The 19,822-nt window shown below is 60.0% G+C and overlaps 2 protein-coding genes across 2 annotated transcripts; one reads left to right on the forward strand and one right to left on the reverse strand.

Moving 5' to 3' along the window:
- Positions 1-665: 665 nt before the first annotated feature.
- CREB3L3 (cAMP responsive element binding protein 3 like 3) lies at positions 666-6,357 on the reverse strand. The gene is made up of 10 exons (XM_058040637.1): positions 6,135-6,357; positions 3,983-4,107; positions 3,628-3,883; positions 3,160-3,269; positions 2,797-2,928; positions 2,610-2,716; positions 2,429-2,497; positions 2,262-2,346; positions 1,115-1,211; positions 666-1,000 (listed from the first exon to the last, which is right to left on the reverse strand). The coding sequence occupies exons 1-10, from the start codon at positions 6,355-6,357 to the stop codon at positions 666-668; spliced, it is 1,539 nt and encodes a 512-aa protein (XP_057896620.1).
- Positions 6,358-6,449: 92 nt separating this feature from the next.
- MAP2K2 (mitogen-activated protein kinase kinase 2) lies at positions 6,450-17,085 on the forward strand. Its single transcript, XM_058041069.1, has 11 exons — positions 6,450-6,568; positions 7,643-7,853; positions 9,243-9,389; positions 9,928-10,005; positions 10,358-10,409; positions 10,499-10,623; positions 12,671-12,884; positions 13,551-13,615; positions 14,235-14,296; positions 14,851-14,896; positions 15,223-17,085. Exons 1-11 carry the CDS (start codon positions 6,483-6,485, stop codon positions 15,331-15,333), a joined length of 1,197 nt encoding a protein of 398 aa, XP_057897052.1. The 5' UTR covers positions 6,450-6,482; the 3' UTR covers positions 15,334-17,085.
- Positions 17,086-19,822: the final 2,737 nt, after the last annotated feature.

Raw genomic sequence — 19,822 nt, forward strand, 5'->3', positions numbered from 1 at the left:
CCCAGGGCAGGGGTGGCACTGGATGGGCTTTGAGGTCCCTTCCAACCCAAACCATTCCATGACTCCAATTCCATGTCACTTGGTCATGGAAGGGGACTGGAGCTGGCTGGATCCCAGTTGGACTCAGGGCTGGGAGCTGTGGGAGGCTGCCCTGGCCCCAGCTCCAGGTTGGGCATGGCCATCTGTCCCCCCACATTTCTGGGCCCCTCATGGCAGCTGGGCTTGAGGTCCCCTGGCCCAGGGCTCCTTGAAACCTTGTGGAGCACCCTCTTTTAAATTACAGCAGGTGGATTTTTTCCAAAATATCTTATATTTAGAGATGAAAATAAAATTCTAAAACCAAAAACCAAAACAAAACCAAAACAAAACCAACCAGTTGCACCATCAGCAGCCAACCAGGGCAGGGCCCCTCCTGCTTCTCAGCCCCATCCTGAGCGACCTCAAGTCCTTTCCACAACTCCCACTGTGCCAGGGGGGCAGGAGCAGCCCCTCTCCTCCCAGTAAGGCCAGTGGGAACCGGTCTCCTCTTCCCAGTTCACAGAATCCAAGCAAAGCCAAGCAGGTCCAGCATCCGGAGGCAGATCCCGGAGGGGTCCCCCCGAGGGTGTGTCCTGTAGGGGACGAGGTGCTGGCACCCCGTGGCACCCCCGTGCCCCCTGCTCTGCCTAAAGCTCCTCCGCCGGCTCCAGCACCGCGGGCTCAGACCACGCCAGGGATGCCAGCCCCGGGTGTGGCACGGAGCCATCCCCCGGCACGGCCTCGGCCTGCTCCCCGTGCTCGTGGTGGCTCAGCCCCTCGGTGCCCGATGGCCGCGTGTGGTTCTGGAGGGAGCCTTTGGCCGGCAGTGCTGGGGACGTGTCCTGGAACGCCTCGTGCAGGGTCTCGGGGGTCTCGCGCACGGGCTCCGACCACAGCGGCTCCGGGGGCTTCTCATCCCCAGCCTGGGGCTGGGTGTGAACCACGCGGGAGGCGGCGGCGTTGTGCAGGGACCTGGAGAAAACTGAGCCCCACGGAGGGTCAGGGCCTGGGCCAGGGCCATGAGGGTCTGGCACGGCTCTGGCTCAGCTCAGCACAGCCCTGGGACAACCCCGGCACAGCCCAGCTCAGCCCTCACCTCGCACGGGCCTGAAGTCGCCGTTTGCCTCAGCCTTGCTGGGGGCGAAGGGGCTGATGGAGGGGAAGACAATGAGGGTGAAGGAGAGCAGCAGGACCTGGGGACAGAGGGGACATCACTGAGCACAGCAGGGGAGAGGAACCAGGAGGTGGGTCACAGCTGGTGGCAGACCCAGGAGTGCATCCATTCCTCCATCCCTCCCTTCTGGTTCATGTCCTACCAGTGCACATCCATCCATCCATCCATCCATCCATCCATCCATCCATCCATCCATCATCCATCCATCCATCCATCCATCATCCATCCATCCATCCATCCATCCATCTTCCATCCATCCATCCATCCATCCATCCATCCATCCATCCATCCATCATCCATCCATCATCCATCCATCATCCATCCATCCATCCATCCATCCATCCATCCATCCATCCATCCATCATCCATCCATCCATCCATCCATCCAGCCATCCATCCATCCATCCATCCATCCATCCATCCATCCATCCATCCATCATCCATCCATCCATCCATCCATCCATCCATCCATCCATCCAGCCATCCATCATCCATCATCCATCCATCCATCCATCCATCCATCATCCATCCATCCATCCATCCATCCATCCATCCATCCATCATCCATCCATCCATCCATCCATCCATCCATCCATCCATCATCCATCCATCCATCCATCCATCCATCCACCTTCCATCCATCCATCCATCCATCATCCATCCATCCATCCATCCAGCCATCCATCATCCATCCATCCATCCATCCATCCATCCATCCATCCATCCATCCATCATCCATCCATCCATCCATCCATCCATCCATCCATCCAGCCATCCATCATCCATCATCCATCCATCCATCCATCCATCCATCCATCATCCATCCATCCATCCATCCATCCATCCATCCATCCATCCATCCATCATCCATCCATCCATCCATCCATCCATCCATCCATCATCCATCCATCCATCCATCCATCCATCCACCTTCCATCCATCCATCCATCCATCCATCCATCCATCCATCCATCCATCATCCATCCATCCATCCATCCATCCATCCATCCATCCATCCCTCCCTCCCTCCCTCCCAGCCCATCTCCCAGGCTTTGGAGGCCCCACGCACCGCCAGGCAGGTCCCTGTCTGTGCTGCCTTGTTGCTCGACTGAACCACCATGGCCTGGAGTTTCTTCAGCTGCTCCAGGAGGGATCTGGGAACAGGGAGAGCCCATGAGCCTCCACGCCAACACTTCCCACCCCGCCTTGTCCCCATCCCACCCTGGGAACACCTACGAGTTCTGCTTCTCCAGGTGCAGGACCTTCCTCTGCAGCTCCTGGTTCTGAGCCGTGCACGCCAACATCCTGGGACAGGGAGAGCAGCAGGGGTCAGGGGACAGGGCTGGCAGGGAGCAGAGTGCCCGGGGTGCCACCCTGGGGGTGTCACCGTGCCCAGGTGAGGGGCTGGGCTCTGTACCTGCTCTCCAGCCCATCGATGTACTCCTTCTTCTTCTTGCGGCTCTCCTGGGCCGACTGCTTGTTCCGGATCTTCCTCCGGATCTTCTTCAGCACCCGCTCCTCGTACTGGGGGAGACACGGGGGGTCAGGGCCACCAGGGAGGGCTGGGACCCCCCTGCACACCCCCCCAGGGGTCCTGAACCCACCTTGGTGAGGGGCAGCTGCGTGGGAAGGGTCACCCCCTCCTTCAACAGCAGCTTCTTCTCATCCTCTGTCAGCACCAGCTCCTGGAAGTGGCCCTGGCTGGGCCGGAGCAGGGAGCCAGGAGCCTGTGGCTGCTGTGGGGACATGCAATGGTGACACCTTTGGGTGGGGGTCACCCTCCACCTGGCCCAGGGACCCTGGCTGGGACCATGGTGAAGGTGCCTTGGGCCAGGCAGGGACAGGGATCACAGACAAGGACCAGGAAGGGAAGGGAACAAGTGAGGACAAGGAGGGATAGGGATGGGAATGGGGATGATCAGGGTGCAGGAAGGGACAGGGCTGGGGACACGGGGACAGGGACTCACATTGTCAGAGCTGCCCGAGAGCAGCAGGTCCTTGACGGTGAGGGCACAGGATGCGGGCGGGGGGACCACGGGCGGGTCCTGGCTCTCCTCCAGAAAGAAGTGCCACATGTCTGGGTGAGGGCAGAGCAGGGCTGTCAACAGTGCTGTGTCCCCACTGTCCCCAGTGTCCCCACTGCAGGACCCTCCCCTGCCATGGCCCCTAAAGCAGGGTGACTTGCTGCCCAGTCCAGTGCCCAAACTGTCCCTCTGGTCCTGCCCTAGTGCCCCCCACCACCAGTGTGCCCAGTTCACCCCAGTTCCCAATCCCTCCACACTGTCCCTACCTCCTCCCTAGCCCACCAGTCCTCCCAGTTCTTCCCAGTTTCCCCCAGCCCCCTCAATGTCCTCACAGTCCCCACTGCTCTCACCTCCCCAGTGTCCCCAGTGCCCCCAGTGCCCCCAGCCCGCTCCTTTCCCAGTGTGGCTCACCCAGGTCGATGGAGACCTCGGGCTGCAGGACCCCCGACCCCGCCGGGAGGGGCTGGGCCTGGCTTGGCTCAGTGTAGGGGTACAGGACCTCTCGGGGACCCCCGCCGCAGCTCCGGGGGGGGCTGTCGTGCTGGTCAGAGGGGGGGTCCTCGGACACCCCGCTGTCACTGGTGGCCGGGGACCAGCTGGGCGAGTCTGACACCGAGTCCCCAGAGCCCAGCACGGAGCTCAGCAGGTCATTGCTGTCCGGGGCACGCTGTGGGGACAGGGCACCGTCACCGGGAGCACCGGGTGTGACATGCCAGGGCTGGCACCCAGCAGGGACAGGTGGGGCGGGCCCAGGCCCGGGGCTCACCCTGTCCTGGGGCCAGGCCCCCGGCGGCGTCCCCAGCTCCACCTCGCGCAGGATCCCGTCCTGGACGTCGAAGAGGAGATCCAGCAGGTCCAGGCTCTCGAGGCTGCCCATGCTGGAGGCCATGGCTGTGGGATGGCAGGGTCACTGCCCAGCCCAGGCCCCGTGGTACCCCCCCAGAGCCACCCCCACACCAGCTGCACAGCCCCAGGGACACCCCGAGCCGTGGGGCAGCTGGGAGGGGGCAGGGGAATGTTGGGATTCACCTGGAAAAGCCCTACAGGTGTGGGACAGGATGTGGGGGCTCCAGGCATGGCAGTGCCCCCTGCTCCTCCCAGCAGCTGAAGTTCCCAAATCCTCCAGTTTTCCACCCAGAGCTGCCCAGCCAGGGGGCTCCTCCTGGAGGTGGCTGTGCTGGAAGGGCTGGTTAATCATTCTGGGTGGCCAGGGGAGGGGAGGGAACTGCGGCCACCGGTCACCCCAGGGAGGGGACTCAGTCCCTCACTGCTACCCCAGGCACTGCTTGAGACCCTGGGCTCAGAGCTGACCACTCACCCAACTGGCCAATCAGCCAACTGACACCCCAACTACCCGAGCAGCTGACCCACTGATCAGCTGGTTGACCATTCAGTCAATGAACTGATCAAGAGACAGAACAAATGGTCAACCTGTTGGCCAAATGACCAATGGATGGACTGCCCCAACAACCAGCCCACTGACCAATGGACTGACCAGTCAACTCTCTGCCTGATTGACCAACCAACCAACTAACCAACCAACCAACCCACCACCCACCCAACTGGCTCAAATGTCCTCCAAGCCAGCTGGGGACAGTTGTCATTACTTGACATTTGTCTGGCCAAGGTGGACACGGTGGTCCTTCACCCTCAATCCTCTCAGAGAACCCTGATGGCCCCATGGGATCTCATTGAGCGGTGGCAGCCAGGACATACCTGAGGGAGATGCCATTGATTGTCCTCTCAGCCCTCTCTGAGCACAGGGAGCGCAGTGGACAACAAGCTGGGCCTTCACCCTCTTCCTCTTCCTCCTCCTTTATGATTCCCTGACCCGAATGGCAAAGTTTAAACTCCAACTGCACAGAAATAATATCCTAGATTGCAAAATGTCCCAGCCCTGATTGGGGCCGTCAGAGTGAGATGGCAGGGCCACCCCGGGGCTGGACCCGTAACTCATTAGCCAAATGTTTTTGTGCTCCTCTGCCAAGCGGGGCAGGAGGGGCCGGGGCTGCCGGGCGAAGTCCAGGTGCTATAATTGTCCGTGAACCTTCACCCACTTTTGGGGACAGTTTCCCTTTTTCAGACGTCTCGGCGTTAATCACATTCGATGACTGCTGAGCGCAATATCCGGGGACCTTTGCTTGGGCTCCACCACTTGTGGATTATTCAAAACCACCTTGGTGCCCTGTGGTTCTCCTGGAGAGAGACCGTTGGCAAGGGATGGAGGAACAGCACACAGGGAATGGCTTTCCAGGGACAGAGGGCAGGGATGGGAGGGATTTTGGGAAGGAATTGATGGGAGGGTGGGCAGGCCCTGGCACAGGGTGCCCAGAGCAGCTGGGGCTGCCCCTGGATCCCTGGCAGTGCTCAAGGCCAGGGTGGACATTGGGCTGGAGCAGCCTGGGACAGTGGGAGGTGTCCCTGCCCATGACATGGGTGGCACTGGATGTGTTTAAATTCCATCCTGGGATTCCGTGAGTCCCTCATGGCTGTCTCAGGTTCACACGCTGCGTCCCCTTCACCCCCCTGCACTGAGGGGCACCGGCCCAGCTGCACCTGCGTGCCCGCAGTGAATGGCACCCCGGGCACAGGGACAGAGGGGACAGAGCTGACTAAGTCTCCGTGTGGCTCAGGCGTGGCGCAGGGACAAGGCCACGGCCCCTTATCGGCCGCCCCACGGCCTCTGCCCGGGCAGGCGGCGGCTGCTCCCCGCTTTATGGCCCCGCCGGGACCGGGCAAAGGGCGCCCGCCCGGTGCCGCCACCCGGGGCCGCTCGGGGCCGTTCCTCAGGAGCCTCGGGGGTCCCGGGGTCTGGATCGGGCATGGAACGGGATGGGCAGAGCAGGCAGGGGCTGAGGGGCTGCTGCCCGTCGCTGGGTCACTAATTAGTGTTTATTTAATTAACGCTCCGCCCACACTGCCGGCGCCCCTCGGGTGTGGAACCCCGACCACAGCAGCCAACTCCTTCTCCCCCTCAGCGAGATCTCGCGAGACTCCGCTCCGCCGCGCGTTCTTCCCGGCGCACTTAGGCCCCGCCCCCTGTGCCTGTACGGGGCCCCGCCCCTCCGGGCTTTCTGCCCCCACCTCTCGGAGGTCCCGCCTCCATAGGCCCGATCGTGGCCCCGCCCCGCTACCGGCCATGTCCCCGCCTCCAGGCTCGGCCCCGCCCCCGATTGGCCCGCGCTGGCCCCGCCCCGGCCCCGCCCCCGCGCGCCCCCGCGCCCGGCCGCGCCCCCCCGGCCCCGCAGGCGCGGCCCGGCCCGGCCATGCCGGCCAAGAGGAAGCCGGTGCTGCCCGCCCTCAACATCGCCCCCAGCGCCGCCGAGGGGCCCAGCCCCGACGGCTCCGCAGAGTGAGTCAGGCCCGGCCGGGACCGCCCCGGCAGGGGGGCTGGGCCTGGGGGGGGACGCGGGGCCTGGGGGGGACACCGGGCCCGGGCAGAGCGGGGAGGCCGGGACAGAGCGGGCACCGGGCCCTGGGGGGTCGGGGCACGGCGGGCACGGGGCGTGGGGGGGGCCGGGGAAGGCCTGGAGGAGCCGGGACGGGTTTGGAGAGGCCTGGGAAGGTCTGAGGGGGGAGCTGGGACAGGCTCGGGGGGACCGGGCCAGGCCTGGGGGGCTGGATGGGCCCGGGGTGGGGCAGCTGAGGGTCAGGGAGGCAGAGCCGGGGGACAAGGCTGAGGGCTGGGAGGGCAGGTGCGGATGGCATGGGCAGGGGGAGGCTGTTCTGGCCCCCCCGGTTCGCAGGGACAGCTCAGGCCCGGGGGGTGCCGTGCTAAGGTACAGAAGGGAAACGGGCCTGGAGATCCGGCCTGGAGCTGGGATGGGCACCCGGGGGCTGGGGGCGACGTGGGGCAGCACTGGGGGCTCGGCAGGTGGGAGATGTGGGGTGAGAGGCGGTGGAGGGGGGTACGAGGGGTGGAAGGGATGGGTGAGACCCTCCCGACACGTCCCAGTGTGGCTGAGGGGGGACAGGGGGTGGCAGCAAATGGGACGGAGCAGCTGGAGCTGGCACGGGCGGCGGGGGCTCGGCAGCTGCTGCTGGGGCAGCACAGACCCCCCTTTGTGCTCAGGATTTGGGGTGGGGGTGTAACAGGGCTGCGGGACCCCACGGAAAGCCCCTCTCATGTTACACACCAAAGCCAAGTTTGGCTCCCCGGGACAGAGAGCAGCATCTGCTGCTGCCTCTGTAAGGGCCCAAGGATTCTTCCTGTTCCTTGGCTCTCCCAAAACACCTGACTGCTCCCCAGCTCCTCTCCAGAGGGGCTGTGTGTGCTGGGCAGGGATTTCTCCAGCTGTCCCTGAGCAGGTGATCCCATTGTGGGGGCTCAGGACATGTCAGGGGATGATTTTTCCATCGTTTCCTAAGAGCTGCACCCTCCTTTCCCTGGTGCTGAGCATCTCCCATCTCCTCCTCCCCTCTCCAGAGCTAACCTGGTGGACCTGCAGAAGAAGCTGGAGGAGCTGGAGCTGGATGAGCAGCAGAAGAAGCGCCTGGAAGCTTTCCTGACACAGAAAGCCAAAGTGGGGGAGCTGAAGGACGATGACTTCGAGAGGATCTGCGAGCTGGGCGCTGGCAATGGCGGCGTGGTCACCAAAGTGCAGCACAAACCCTCAGGGCTCGTTATGGCACGGAAGGTAACGAGGGGCTGGGAATGCTGGGGGGCACCTGGAGCTCTCCATGGCCCGGGGAGGACTGGCTTTGGTTGGATTCTCTCTGCGTTTGCACCTTCACCACCTCACCATGGTCAGGAGCAGAGGCCTGGCTGCTCCCAGATGGAGCTGTCTCCTTTTGGAGAGGCTGCACTCCCAGTGACAGATCCCTGGGCTCTGGAAAACAGCAGTTTATTTTTTTTCCCCCCAGTTCTGATGGACAAAGTGAGTGGAATTGGCTCTCCTGAGGATTGTAGGTCATGACTGAGGAAGTGGCAGTGGGAAGGATGGGTTTGGCACACACGTCCCTCATTCCTCAGCCCCCTTTATCTCATTCCAAGCAGGGACAGAGGTTCCTCAGACAGAGGTTCCTCTCAGACTTGGCTCCATTGGGAACATCCACTGTGGTGCCACAGAGTAGAAAATCAGGAGCTGCTTCACCTGCCTGCTGGGAGAGGCTGTGCTTGGCAGGAGCAGCACAACCACTGCTCTGCCTCCTCCAGAGCCTCTCCTCCCTCCTGCTGCTGGGATCGTGGAATCCTGGAGTGGTTTTGGTTGGAAGGGGCCTCACAGCTCACCCAGTTCCAGGGCAGGGCCTCCTTTCTCCAGCCCTGGGTGTTTCCCTCCCCACTCTGCTCTGACCCCGCGTGCGGCCCCAAAAGCCGCTGCTCGTTCTCGTGCAGAACCTTCACAGGGGCTTTTTCTTTTCTGTGGTCTCCTTGATCTGGGAGCACCTTCTTACAACACCTCCAGAGCTTGTGAAAATGCTCTTGGCTGCTGACTCAGAGGGGCTGAGATCAAAACTCCTGACTCGTCTTTCCACCCGTGTCCGGTGCAATCCCGGCGCCTTCCGTGGCTGAGGCAGCACAGAGCTCTCCCTGTGCCTGCAGCATGGGATCCCACACAGAGCTCTCCCTGTGCCTCCAACATGGGATCCACACAGAGCTCTCCCTGTGCCTCCAGCATGGGATCCCACACAGAGCTCTCCCTGTGCCTCCAGCATGGGATCCCACACTGGATGGGGCTGGAGACACCTTCAGTCCCACCCAGTGCCACCCCTGCCATGGCCAGGGACACCTTCCACTGTCCCAGGCTGCTCCAAGCCACGTCCAGCCTGGCCCTGGGCACTGCCAGGGGCAGCCACAGCTTCTCTGGGAATTCCATTCCAAGGTTTATTCCCAATATCCCATCCATCCCTGCCCTGGGAAGCCATTCCCTGTGTCCTGGCACTTTATCCTTGATATTACTCTGCAAATGGGAAAAATTCTGCGCCTCCCTTGAAGATGTGATTTCCTCCCAGCACTCAGGGCTGCTGCCCATCAGTTCCTCTCCTTCCCAGGACTCACACCTTGCCTGTCTCCTCTCCCTTGGCAGCTGATCCATTTGGAAATCAAGCCAGCCATCAGGAACCAGATCATCCGGGAGCTGCAGGTGCTGCACGAGTGCAACTCCCCCTACATCGTGGGCTTCTATGGAGCCTTCTACAGCGACGGGGAGATCTCCATCTGCATGGAGCACATGGTGAGTGAGGCCCTGCCCTCCCTGCTCCCTCCCAGTGCCTCTCCCTGCCAGCTCAGTGCCACTGGCAGCTCCTTGTCCTGGCCATTGCTCCTGGTGGGAGCCACACATTCCTGCCAGGGCTCGGAATGAGGGAGACAGCGACTTTTGGGAAGAGGAAGCAGAGGTTTGGGGCTTGGCCAAACGGAAATGTTGCCAACCTACTGCTCTGCAGAGCCTGCTGAGAGGCTCAGTGGACACATTCTGTTCTTTCTGTTGGAAAATTAAGTCATTTCTCCTCCAAATCAGCACCATCTTGGCATTTCCACTGATGGAAGGAAGCAGAGGTCCAACAGCAAGAAGCAGAGCTGTTAAAAAACAGTTTTCAGTGATAAACCTGAGTGATATCAGTTTTCAGTGATAAACCTGAGCTCAGATCACCAGGTCTTCTTTTTGGCTGAAAAAGGAGTGTTCTCAATGCACCTGCTGCCCTGTGCATCCAGCTGCTCTGTTTTCCTGCTGGGAATTGCTGTGTTGGTCATTCCCACGTTCTTGGTTTCAGGATGGTGGCTCTTTGGATCAAGTGCTGAAAGAAGCCAAAAGAATTCCTGAGGAAATCCTGGGCAAAGTCAGTATAGCGGTGAGTGCTGGGGCTGCCCAGGCTTCCAGGGGGGATTTGCTGGGCAGGGATTGTGAATAATTCCTGGGCTGCCCTGGGAAGTTTTCTGTTTCCCAGTCCTGGGGACTGCACTTTTCCTGGGCCAGAGCAGAGGGGAAATATTCCCAACCCCTTTTACCCTGGATAATGTTGGCTTCGCTTTGAGGAGTTTTGGGAGAAGCTTTTTTGGGGTGGTTCACCCAAAATCTGTGATGGAATTGGGGATAAATTGCAAACCCTGAGGGACATGGACACCACAGGGCAGCTCTCCTTGGACTGGGGGCAGAGCTGTTCCCTGAGCTCTGCTCTGATCCAGCCTTTGGGTTCTCCCCAGGTTCTGCGGGGCCTGGCCTACCTGCGGGAGAAGCACCAAATCATGCACAGAGGTGAGAGCAGGACCCTGGAAATGGCAGCCTGCAGCGCCCGGTGTCCCCCAGAGCCACCCTCACACTGCCCTCTCTCTCGCTGTTCCCAGATGTGAAACCCTCCAACATCCTGGTGAATTCCCGAGGGGAGATCAAGCTCTGTGACTTTGGGGTCAGCGGGCAGCTCATTGACTCCATGGCCAACTCCTTTGTGGGAACTCGGTCCTACATGTCTGTAAGTTCCTTCCACCTGGGTTTTTGGGGTTATTTGGGTTCATCTCAGCTGTTTCCATCCCCATCCTGTTCACAGGGACACTTTCCACTGTCCCAGGTTGTTCCAAGCCTCGTCCAACCTGGCCTTGGACACTTCCAGGGATCCAGGGGCAGCCCCAGCTTCTGTGGGAACCTGTGCCAGGGCCTGCCCACCCTCCCAGGGAAGGATCCTGAGGTCTGAGCTGCTCCTGTATTTTGGGAATGGTTATTCAAGAGCAGTTATAGTTAGTCAGGGGCTATTTAAAAATCCTGTCCCCTCTGCTCCCAGGCCCTGGCTCCAGGCTGCCTCAGAGCTGCCAGTGGGGATGACTTGCATGGATTGATTTATTTCTGATTTTTTCTTTTAATGGCCATAACCTCAAGGGGATTTTCTGCTCCTTTTGTTCCTCTTGGGTGTGAACAGCAGAGAGCAGGAAAATACATTTTTATGGATAAGCAGAGTCCCTTAGATTTCAGCACACAGAGAAATAGGTTCCTGCTGGGTGTTCCAGACTCCCAAAGACAAGCAGCTGGGAATGCTGCTGAGTTGGGAGTGTGGATAAGATGCTCCAAGTCCTTTTTGTCTGCACATCGTTCTTCTTTTCCATCCCCTTTGCACATGATCCTTCTGGGACTGTCCCTTCCCTGGAGAGCTGCCATGGAGAGGCCTTTGGGATATTACAGAATCCCAGGATGGTTTGGGTTGGAAGGACCTTAAAGCCCATCCAGTCCCACTCCTGTCATGGCAGGGACACCTTCCACTGTCCCAGGCTGCTCCAACCTGGACATTTCCAGGGATCCAGGGGCAGCCACAGCTTCCAGGGCCTCCCCACCCTCTCAGGGTGGAATTCCTTCCCAATCTATCCCATCTATCCCTGCCTCTGTCCGTGTGGAGCCATTCCCTGTGTCCTGTCCCTTGCCCAGAGTCCTTCTCCAGTTCCCTTGGAGCCCCTTTAGGCACTGGAGTCTGAGTTTCACCAATACAGGATATTTATACTCGGTGTCACTATCCCATTCCTGTGTCCTGGGTGTCCATATCCCATGTCAGTGGGTGTTCCCATGCTCTGGGGACCAGCATTCCATGTCACCTTGCATTCCCTGTGCCGTGGGTGCCATTATCGCCCATTCCCAGAGCCATTATCGCCCATTCCCAGTGCCATTATCCCCATTCCCAGAGCCATTATCGCCCATTCCCAGTGGTTATCGCCCATTCCCAGTGCCATTATCCCCATTCCCATTCCCCCTGAGCCCCTCCCTGTGCTCTTCCCATTATCCCCATCCCCATTCCTAGTGCTGTTATCCCCATCCCCAGTGCCATTATCCCTGTTATTCCCATTCCCAATGCCATTTTCCCTATTCCCAGTGCCATTATCCCCATCTCTCCTGCAGCCCAAGTGCCTGCAGGGCTCTCCCCATTATCCCCATCCCCATTCCCATTGTCCCCATTATCCCCATTCCCAGTGCCATTATCCCCATTCCCATTGTCCCCATTATCTCCATCCCCAGTGCCATTATCCCTGTTATTGCCATTCCCAATGCCATTTTCCCTATTCCCAGTGCCATTATCCCCATCTCTCCTGCAGCCCAAGGGCCTGCAGGGCTCTCCCCATTATCCCCATCCCAATTCCCATTATCCCCATCCCCATTCCCATTATCCCCATTATCCCCATTATCCCCATTCCCAGTGCCATTATCCCCATTCCCATTGTCCCCATTATCCCCATTCCCAGTGCCACTATCCCCATTATCCCCATTCCCAGTGCATTATCCCCATCCCATTCCCATTGTCCCCATTATCCCCATTCTCAGTGCCATTATCCCCATTATCCCCATTCCCATTATCCCCATTATCCCCATTCCCAGTGCAACTATCCCCATCCCATTCCCATTGTCCCCATTATCCCCATTCCCATTCCCCCCATTATCCCCATTCCCAGTGCCATTATCCCCATTATCCCCATTCCCATTGTCCCCACTATCCCCACTATCCCCATTATCCCATTCCCACCATCCCCATCTCTCTCCCGCAGCCCGAGCGCCTGCAGGGCACGCACTACTCGGTGCAGTCGGACATCTGGAGCATGGGGCTGTCCCTGGTGGAGCTGTCGATCGGAAGGTACCCAATCCCCCCGCCAGACTCCAAGGAACTGGAAGCAATTTTTGGCCGTCCTGTGGTGGACGGGGCGGAGGGAGAGTCCCCCAGCATCTCGCCGCGGGCCAGGCCCCCAGGACGCCCCGTCAGTGGTAGGGGCTGTGGTGTGCATCGGCAGCAACGCTTCCATGGGGGATCTGCGGGCTTGGGGGGGCTGGGGGAGCTGCCCTGCAGGAGGCTCTGCTGGGAGCGCCGCTAGGGAAGGCGACTTTGGCTCCTGCACGACACAGGTTGGTGGAATCGAGGCGGGGAGGGACTCTCAGGATGGGTTTGGGCTCTGCCCGTGGGCTCCTGAGATCCTCCTGTGTCCCACAAAAAGGCTGTGGGCACGGCTGGAATGTGGCTCCCGTGCAGAGGATGGTGTGAGGGACGTTATCACAGCTCCTGTGCTGCCGGCGGGTTCTTCTCAGGCAGCTCTTTGGGGAGAGCTCTGCTGGGAGCTCTCACAGAAGCACCAAGCAGCTCCAGGATTCCAGGCGTGCTCTGCTGGAGCCGTTTCCTTGGGAGCAGAAGGCTCTGGAAGTGCTGCCAGCCAGCCAGAGTAGATGGTCTGGTGCTGTCCAATAAATAAATCTGGACTGGAGGTCTGGTGAAAGAAATGCAAATTCTGGGAATGAACTTGATTCTATTTAACGACTCAATTTCCCTGGGAGTTGCCTTAGCCTCTCCCAGCAGAGCTCCCCCAGAATTGTGTTTTTCACCCCAAACTGAGCCCTGAGCAGCCTCTCAGCACCGTTTGTGTCGTGTCACCCCCCCAGGCCACGGGATGGACACCAGGCCTGCCATGGCCATCTTTGAGCTGCTGGATTACATCGTTAACGAGGTGGGTGTTTGCTTCCCCAGGGCTTCCTCGGGGATGTTCTGCTCTCCGTGTTTGGTCACTCATGGAATCCAACATGGTTTGGGTTGGAAGGACCTTAAAGCTCATCCAGTGCCACCCCTGCCATGGCAAGGACACCTCCCATTGTCCCACTGCTTCAGCCTGGCCTTGGGCACTGCCAGGGATCCAGGGGCAGCCCCAGCTGCTCTGGGAATTCCATCCCAGGGCCTCCTCACTCTTACAGGGGGGAATTTCTTCCCAAAATCCCATCTAAACCTTCCCTCCCTCAGTTTAAGGCCATACCCAACTCGCAAGGCCAGCTCTCACAAACACAGCGATGGAAAATTCTCATTTTGGGATTGTTTCATCAGCCCTAGGCATGGCCAGAGCTGGGATTTGTGAGGCTGGATTTAGGATTGGGATGCTTGGTGATTTCCCAGCTTTGGCTGGGGTTCAGTGTGGGGTCCCCCGGGTGCAGAATGAGCAGGAGTGGCAGGGAAGGGTTTTCCTGGCTGGAAAAGCAGTGAGGATGAGAGTGGCTGTAGGGCTCAGCTCCCTGACACTGATTTTTGGCCCAGTAACACAGGAGTGGTGCAGGAACCCCTTTTCCTTCTCTCCACAGCCACCTCCCAAGCTGCCGAGTGGAGTCTTCACGCAAGATTTCCAGGAGTTTGTAAATAAATGGTGAGGATTTCATCTCCTGGCTGAAGGTGGAGCCTTGGACGTGCTCCTTGACAGCTCTGCAGCTCCACCCTCTGTGTTCTGCCTGATCTCTCTCTCTCTCTCTCTCTCCCTGCCTGATCCCACGTTGTGCTGGGAGCTCCTGCCTTGGGAAGGGTGGCAATAAAAGCATTTTATTATTTGTGGGGCTGCTGAGCAGGATCCCAGCTCCTTGTAAATGTGAGCCTGGCAAGGGGGGTGGCGGAGCAGATCCTGGGGCTGAGTCACCCCGTGGGCACAGGGACACCTGAAGGTGCTGCCAGAGCTCCCAGTGAAGCATAGATTGGATATTAAACCCCAGATTGCTGCCAAGCTTTAGGGCCTTGTCTCCATTTGCAGGGCACAGTTTGTCCCCACAGTGTGGAGGAGATGGATGCTGCGGCTCTCCCTGGGAGCTGGGCTGGCAGGGATCCCTCTCCCAGCATCTTGAGGGGCTTTGGGGGAAGCTGGGTCTTCTCCAGCCTGATCCCCACGTGGAATCTCACCTTGGCTTCCGTCTCTTGTTCTTCTCATTTCAGCTTAATTAAGAACCCAGCAGAACGAGCAGATCTGAAGATGCTGATGGTGAGTGGGGAGAGGATTTTTCTGGTAGCTCTGCCAGCTGCTGCCCCATCCATCCCTCTTGCTCCAAAGGCTGGGAATTCCCAGGCTGAGCTCAGGATGAGGGACTGACCCCCTTTATCCAGGGGAAGTGCAGGGCTGGGTGGGATCTTGGGCAGGGATTCCTCCCTGTGACGATGGGAGGAATATTTTCTCCAAATCCTCTTTCCCTGCCTCAGGATCCTCCCCTCCTCCTCTCCAGTGCATATCCCACAGCACAGGGCCGGCTTTTTGGGCTCTGGGCTGCTCCTCTGGGCCGTTCCTGACCGTGTTTTCCCCTGTGCTTGCAGAGCCACACGTTCATCAAGCGCTCCGAGGTGGAGGAGGTGGATTTCGCGGGCTGGCTGTGCCGGACGCTGCGGCTGAACCAGCCCAGCACTCCCACCCGAGCTGCCATGTGAGCCCGGCTGGCACTGCTGCCTCGGGCACCGCTTCCTCTGCTCCCTGCAGGGCACAGCTGGCCCTCCTTCCTCCCTCCCAGCGCCAAAGCTCCGGCCCGGGGCGGCTCCATCCTCCCGGGGCGGCTCCATCCTCCCGGGGCAGCTCCATCCACCGGGGTCGGTCCCCTCGGACCTGGGGGTGTTCCAGGCTCTGCTCCAGCTCTGGAGCTCCTGACACTTGGGAATTGTGGTGCTGCTTATGTTGGTTTTTCTTCATTTTTGGGTTTATTCTTGTTTTGGTTTGGGTTTTTGTTTTGTTGTTTTGGGAATTAAGAAGGAAGGTGATGGCGCGTGTGAGGTGGCGCGGGATGAGGGGCGGCTGGTGCTTCACCCCATCCCTGGTTTCTCTCTGGGATGGAGAATCAGTGGGATCAGGAATGGAGAAACCCTGCCTAGGGTGGCCCAGAGCAGTGTCCCTGTCCTGCCTGAGGCCACAGCTGGGCTGGGGGCAGAACAGGGATTGCTGCTTGGTTTAAATCTGCTTTAAACGGTTCTGATGGAGCCTGGCTTGTCCTGAGCTGGATGTTCAGGGGAGGGGCTGGATCCATGGGAATGGGGATGGCTCCCACTTTTCAGTGTCCAGGCGAGGGGAGAGGGTGCATTTTGGATTTTCCTTCCCTGGAGAAGGGGAGGCAGAGCCTGGCTATTCCCAGCAGCTGTGCCCAGGGTTGGGGTCGCTCTCCTGATCACGTTGGGGGCACAGGGAACCCTCCAGGCTGCATTTTCCCCCCTCCAGGCTGCATTTTCCCCCCTCCAGGCTGCATTTTCCCCCCTCCAGGCTGCATTTTCCCCCCTCCAGGCTCCATTTTCCCCCCTCCAGGCTGCATTTCCCCCCTCCAGCTGCCTCCAGCCCATCCCAGGGGTGACCTCAGCCATTGTGGCCGTGGCAGAGCTCCAGGATTCCCTGTCAGAGCCCCCTGGCCAGGGATGAACCCACTCTGAGCCCACGTTGTTGTCCCTGGATTGTCCCTCCCTCCCATCGAGGACCCTGCAGCCCCCCAGGCCCCTTCCCACCACGTGGATTTTGGGGTGAATTATTCCTTTCCTTCCCCCCATGTGGGTTTAGCAACCCCTGAGCCCCCCCGTGAGGATTTGGGAATTTTTTTGTGTTTTCCTTGTATTTTTTTTTTGGCTGTTTTTCACTCAGTCAGGCTGGCAGCTGCCATCCCCCTGCCTGCCCTGGGTCCCACCATGGCAGCCCCCCCAAAAATTAACTCCCAGGCCTGGGTACCCCCAAACCCCTCATCCCTTTTCCTTTCCTGTTTTCCAGCACAGGACAGAGGCACTGCCCTGCCTGGTGCCAACCCACGGGGCAGCCACATCCCCAAAGGGGGGACACCCCAATTTTTTGGGGGGAAGACCCCGATTTTGGGGAGAACACCCCAGATTTGAGGGGTCTGTGCTTGCTGGCTCAGCTCATGCCCAACCAAGCCCCCCTGGAGCCGTGGGGTGCTCGATGTGATGGATTTTGCCTCTTATTTAATATGGGAAGGTTCCTCAAGTTTCGGGCTATTTTCCATCAGTTTTGGTGCTGGGTTTTGGAGAGGAAAAGGAGGAAAAGGAGGAGGAGGAGGAGGAGGAGGAGGAGAGCATGGACGGAGCAGTTTGGTGGTGCAATTAATTTTGTTTTGTTTTTTTTTTTTAAACTCGATATTTTCATCATGGACGGGGAGGGGGGGGGAAATAATAAATAAACGGCACTTTACATTTCCAGGTGGTTTCTCTCCAAGGTTGTGCCCCGGGTGGGTTTAACCCCTTAGGAGCCGGAATTCCAGCTGGGAATGCTGTCTGGGAGCTCTGCTGGCTCTCCCTGGGATGTGCTGGCCGCTGCTGCCTCCAGTGGGAGCCGCAGGCACCGGAATGATCCCCAGCACGGGATGGATGTGGGATCCAAGGACCCAAATCCAGCTGGAAATAATTGGGGGGTGAAAAATATTTAGGGGTGAAAAATATTTGGGGTGAGCAGCAGCTGGGTGAAGCTGAAAAAAACCACCCCAAATTTGGCACAAAATTGGAAAATATTTTGCTGGTTTGGGGCTGTGAATGATGCAGGGGATCAGGGGGTGACACCAGCATGGTGACATCCCTAATTCCAGGCTCCTTCTGGGACATTTTTTGGGATCCCATCCCTAATTCCAGGCTCCTTCTGGGACGTTTTTGGGGTTCCCACGGTGCCATCTCTAATTCCAGGCTCCTTCTGGGGCATTTTTTGGGTTCCATGGTGCCATCCCCAATTCCATGCTCATTTTAGGACATTTTTGGGGGATCCCACAGTGCCATCCTAAATTCCGGGCTCCTTCTGGGGCATTTTTGGGCATCCCATGCCATGGTCCCAGACTCCATGCTCATTTTGGGACATTTTTTGGGGTTCCCATGGTGCCGTCCCTAATTCTGGGCTCCTTCTGGGACGTTTTTTGGGGATCCTGTAGTGCCATCCCTAATTCCATGCTCATTTTGGGACATTTTTTGGGGTTCCCATGGTGCCATCCCTAATTCCATGCTCATTTTGGGACATTTTTGGGGTCCCATGCCATGGTCCCTGACTCCAGGCTCCCGTGGTGCTGCTTTGGGGCGTCCTGGATTGTTTTTTCCTGCTGTTTTGGGGTCCCCCCAGGGCTCTGGGGTGCCCTGGGATGGACTCACTGCACCCCTGGGAGCTGTGCCAGGTTTTGGTGGTGCCAGCTGGGATTTGGGGGGGGTCTCCAGGGTGGGGGTGACCACGGCCCCTGTGCCACAGTGGGATTTTGGGGGTGCAGGGAGGAATTGGGGGTGGCAAAGGGGGGGATCCCCAACCCCTGTTCAGTTTATGGGGTACAATGGGGGGAGTTGGGGCTCTCCCCCCAAACACCCTCAGGGGGGAAGGGGTCCACAGCTGATTTTGGGGGGGTTCCACAGCTGATTTTGGGGGGGTTCCACAGCTGATTTTGGGGGTGTCTCGATGCAGGGGGGGCACTCTGGGGTTGATATTTTGGGAGGCTGGCAAAGGGGATTGCCAACCCCCGTTCATTTTATGGGGTACAATGGGGGGAATTGGGGCTCTCCCCCCAAACACCCTCATGGGGGGGGGGGGGTTCCCAGCGGATTTTGGGGGGGTCTCAGTGCAGGGAGGACACTGGGGGTTCATATTTTGGGGGGCCCCCTCCCGGGCGTGCCCCGGGCGTGCAGGGGAAAGCGAAAGCAGTCGGGAGCTGGGGCTGCTGGGGCAGGGCAGGGACGGGCTCGGGGTGCAGCCCCGCACCCCAAACCCCACCCCAAAACCTCCCCCCGCTCCGTTTGGGGGCTCAGGGCCCCCTCAATCCCCACCCGCGGCCGTGCTTCCCCGTGCTGCCTCAGTTTCCCCAGCTGCTCCATGGGGTTAATGACCCAAAACCCCCCTAAAACCTCCCCAAATCCCCCCCCGGGGGGCGGGGGAAGGGTGAGGGGCGGGCGGGGAGCCGGGCCGGGGTTATTTAAGGGGAAAAAGGGGCAAAAAGGGGAAATGCCAGCGAGGAACGCGACCCCCGAGGGGGGAAGGGGAAGGGGGGGCGTCGATCGCAGCTTTGCTTTTCTCGCTTTCTCTTCCTTTAATGAACCCAAACCCCAAACGTCCAACAATTCCAAATGCACCCGAAATTTCCCCTCTTCCCCGCGGCCGGGACGGCGCTGGAATTGCGGGAGCCGAGCCGGGGGTGGCCGGGCCCCGCCCGGGTGGGGACGGCCCGCCCGTGTCCCCGTGTCCCCGTGTCCCCCGCGCCGCTCCCGTCCTTGCCGGGCTGGCTCCGAGCCCACCGTGACCTTGGGCTCCGTGTCCCCGTCCCCCAGCGGCCGGGGGGGGACACGAGTGGCGGGGAGGGGCTGCGGGGACATTGGGGACAGCGAGGGCGGCACGTGGTGCCTCGGGGAGGTGACCTGGGAGGGACGTGGAGGGGCGGGGGGCGTGGGGAGGCGACACCAGCGTGGGGTGACGCGGGGAGGGGCCCGTGGGGGGACCCGAGTGGGTTTGGGGGGACAGGGAGGGGACGTGTGGGGACACGCGTGGGGCTGGGGGCGCGGGGAGGGGGTGACGCGTGGGTGAGGTGACACAGAGGAGCACGGAGAGGTGACACGAGGGGTGACACGAGTGGCTTTGGGGGTGTGGAGCATAAAGGGTGACCCAGAGAGCCCGAGGGGTGACACCCGTGGGGTGACACCCGTGGGTTTGGGGACACAGAGGTGCCCCAGAGGGTGACAGGTGGGCAGGGTGACCCAGAAGGGACCTGTGGGGTGACGCCCGTGGGTTTGGGGGACACAGAGGGGCCCCAGGGGGTGACAGGTGGGCAGGGTGACCCCAAGGGGCTCAGAGTGGGGACACGAGCGGGGTTGGGGCCGGTGAAGGTCCCCCGGGGGGTGACACGAGGGGGTCTGGGGGACACCAGGGTGACCCAGACAGGACTTGGTGGTGGCACAGTGGGGACACGAGTGGGTCTGGGGT

This window comes from Melospiza georgiana, chromosome 26 (genome assembly GCF_028018845.1).
Source record: "Melospiza georgiana isolate bMelGeo1 chromosome 26, bMelGeo1.pri, whole genome shotgun sequence".
In the NCBI taxonomy this organism is placed as follows: Eukaryota; Metazoa; Chordata; class Aves; order Passeriformes; family Passerellidae; genus Melospiza; species Melospiza georgiana.

What these genes read in the sequence shown, in the direction of transcription:
- CREB3L3 (XM_058040637.1), bottom strand. Translation starts at nt 6,357, where the DNA reads ATGGCCGGTAGCGGGGCGGGGCCACGATCGGGCCTATGGAGGCGGGAC. An exon ending in CGAGGTCTCCATCGACCTGG is followed by an intron (nt 3,270 to 3,627) that starts GTGAGCCACACT and finishes GCCCTCACCCAG; the next exon opens with ACATGTGGCACTTCTTTCTG. An exon ending in TCTCGGGCAGCTCTGACAAT is followed by an intron (nt 2,929 to 3,159) that starts GTGAGTCCCTGT and finishes ATGTCCCCACAG; the next exon opens with CAGCCACAGGCTCCTGGCTC.
- MAP2K2 (XM_058041069.1), top strand. Translation starts at nt 6,483, where the DNA reads ATGCCGGCCAAGAGGAAGCCGGTGCTGCCCGCCCTCAACATCGCCCCC. An exon ending in CCATCTGCATGGAGCACATG is followed by an intron (nt 9,390 to 9,927) that starts GTGAGTGAGGCC and finishes TCTTGGTTTCAG; the next exon opens with GATGGTGGCTCTTTGGATCA. An exon ending in GAACTCGGTCCTACATGTCT is followed by an intron (nt 10,624 to 12,670) that starts GTAAGTTCCTTC and finishes TCTCTCCCGCAG; the next exon opens with CCCGAGCGCCTGCAGGGCAC.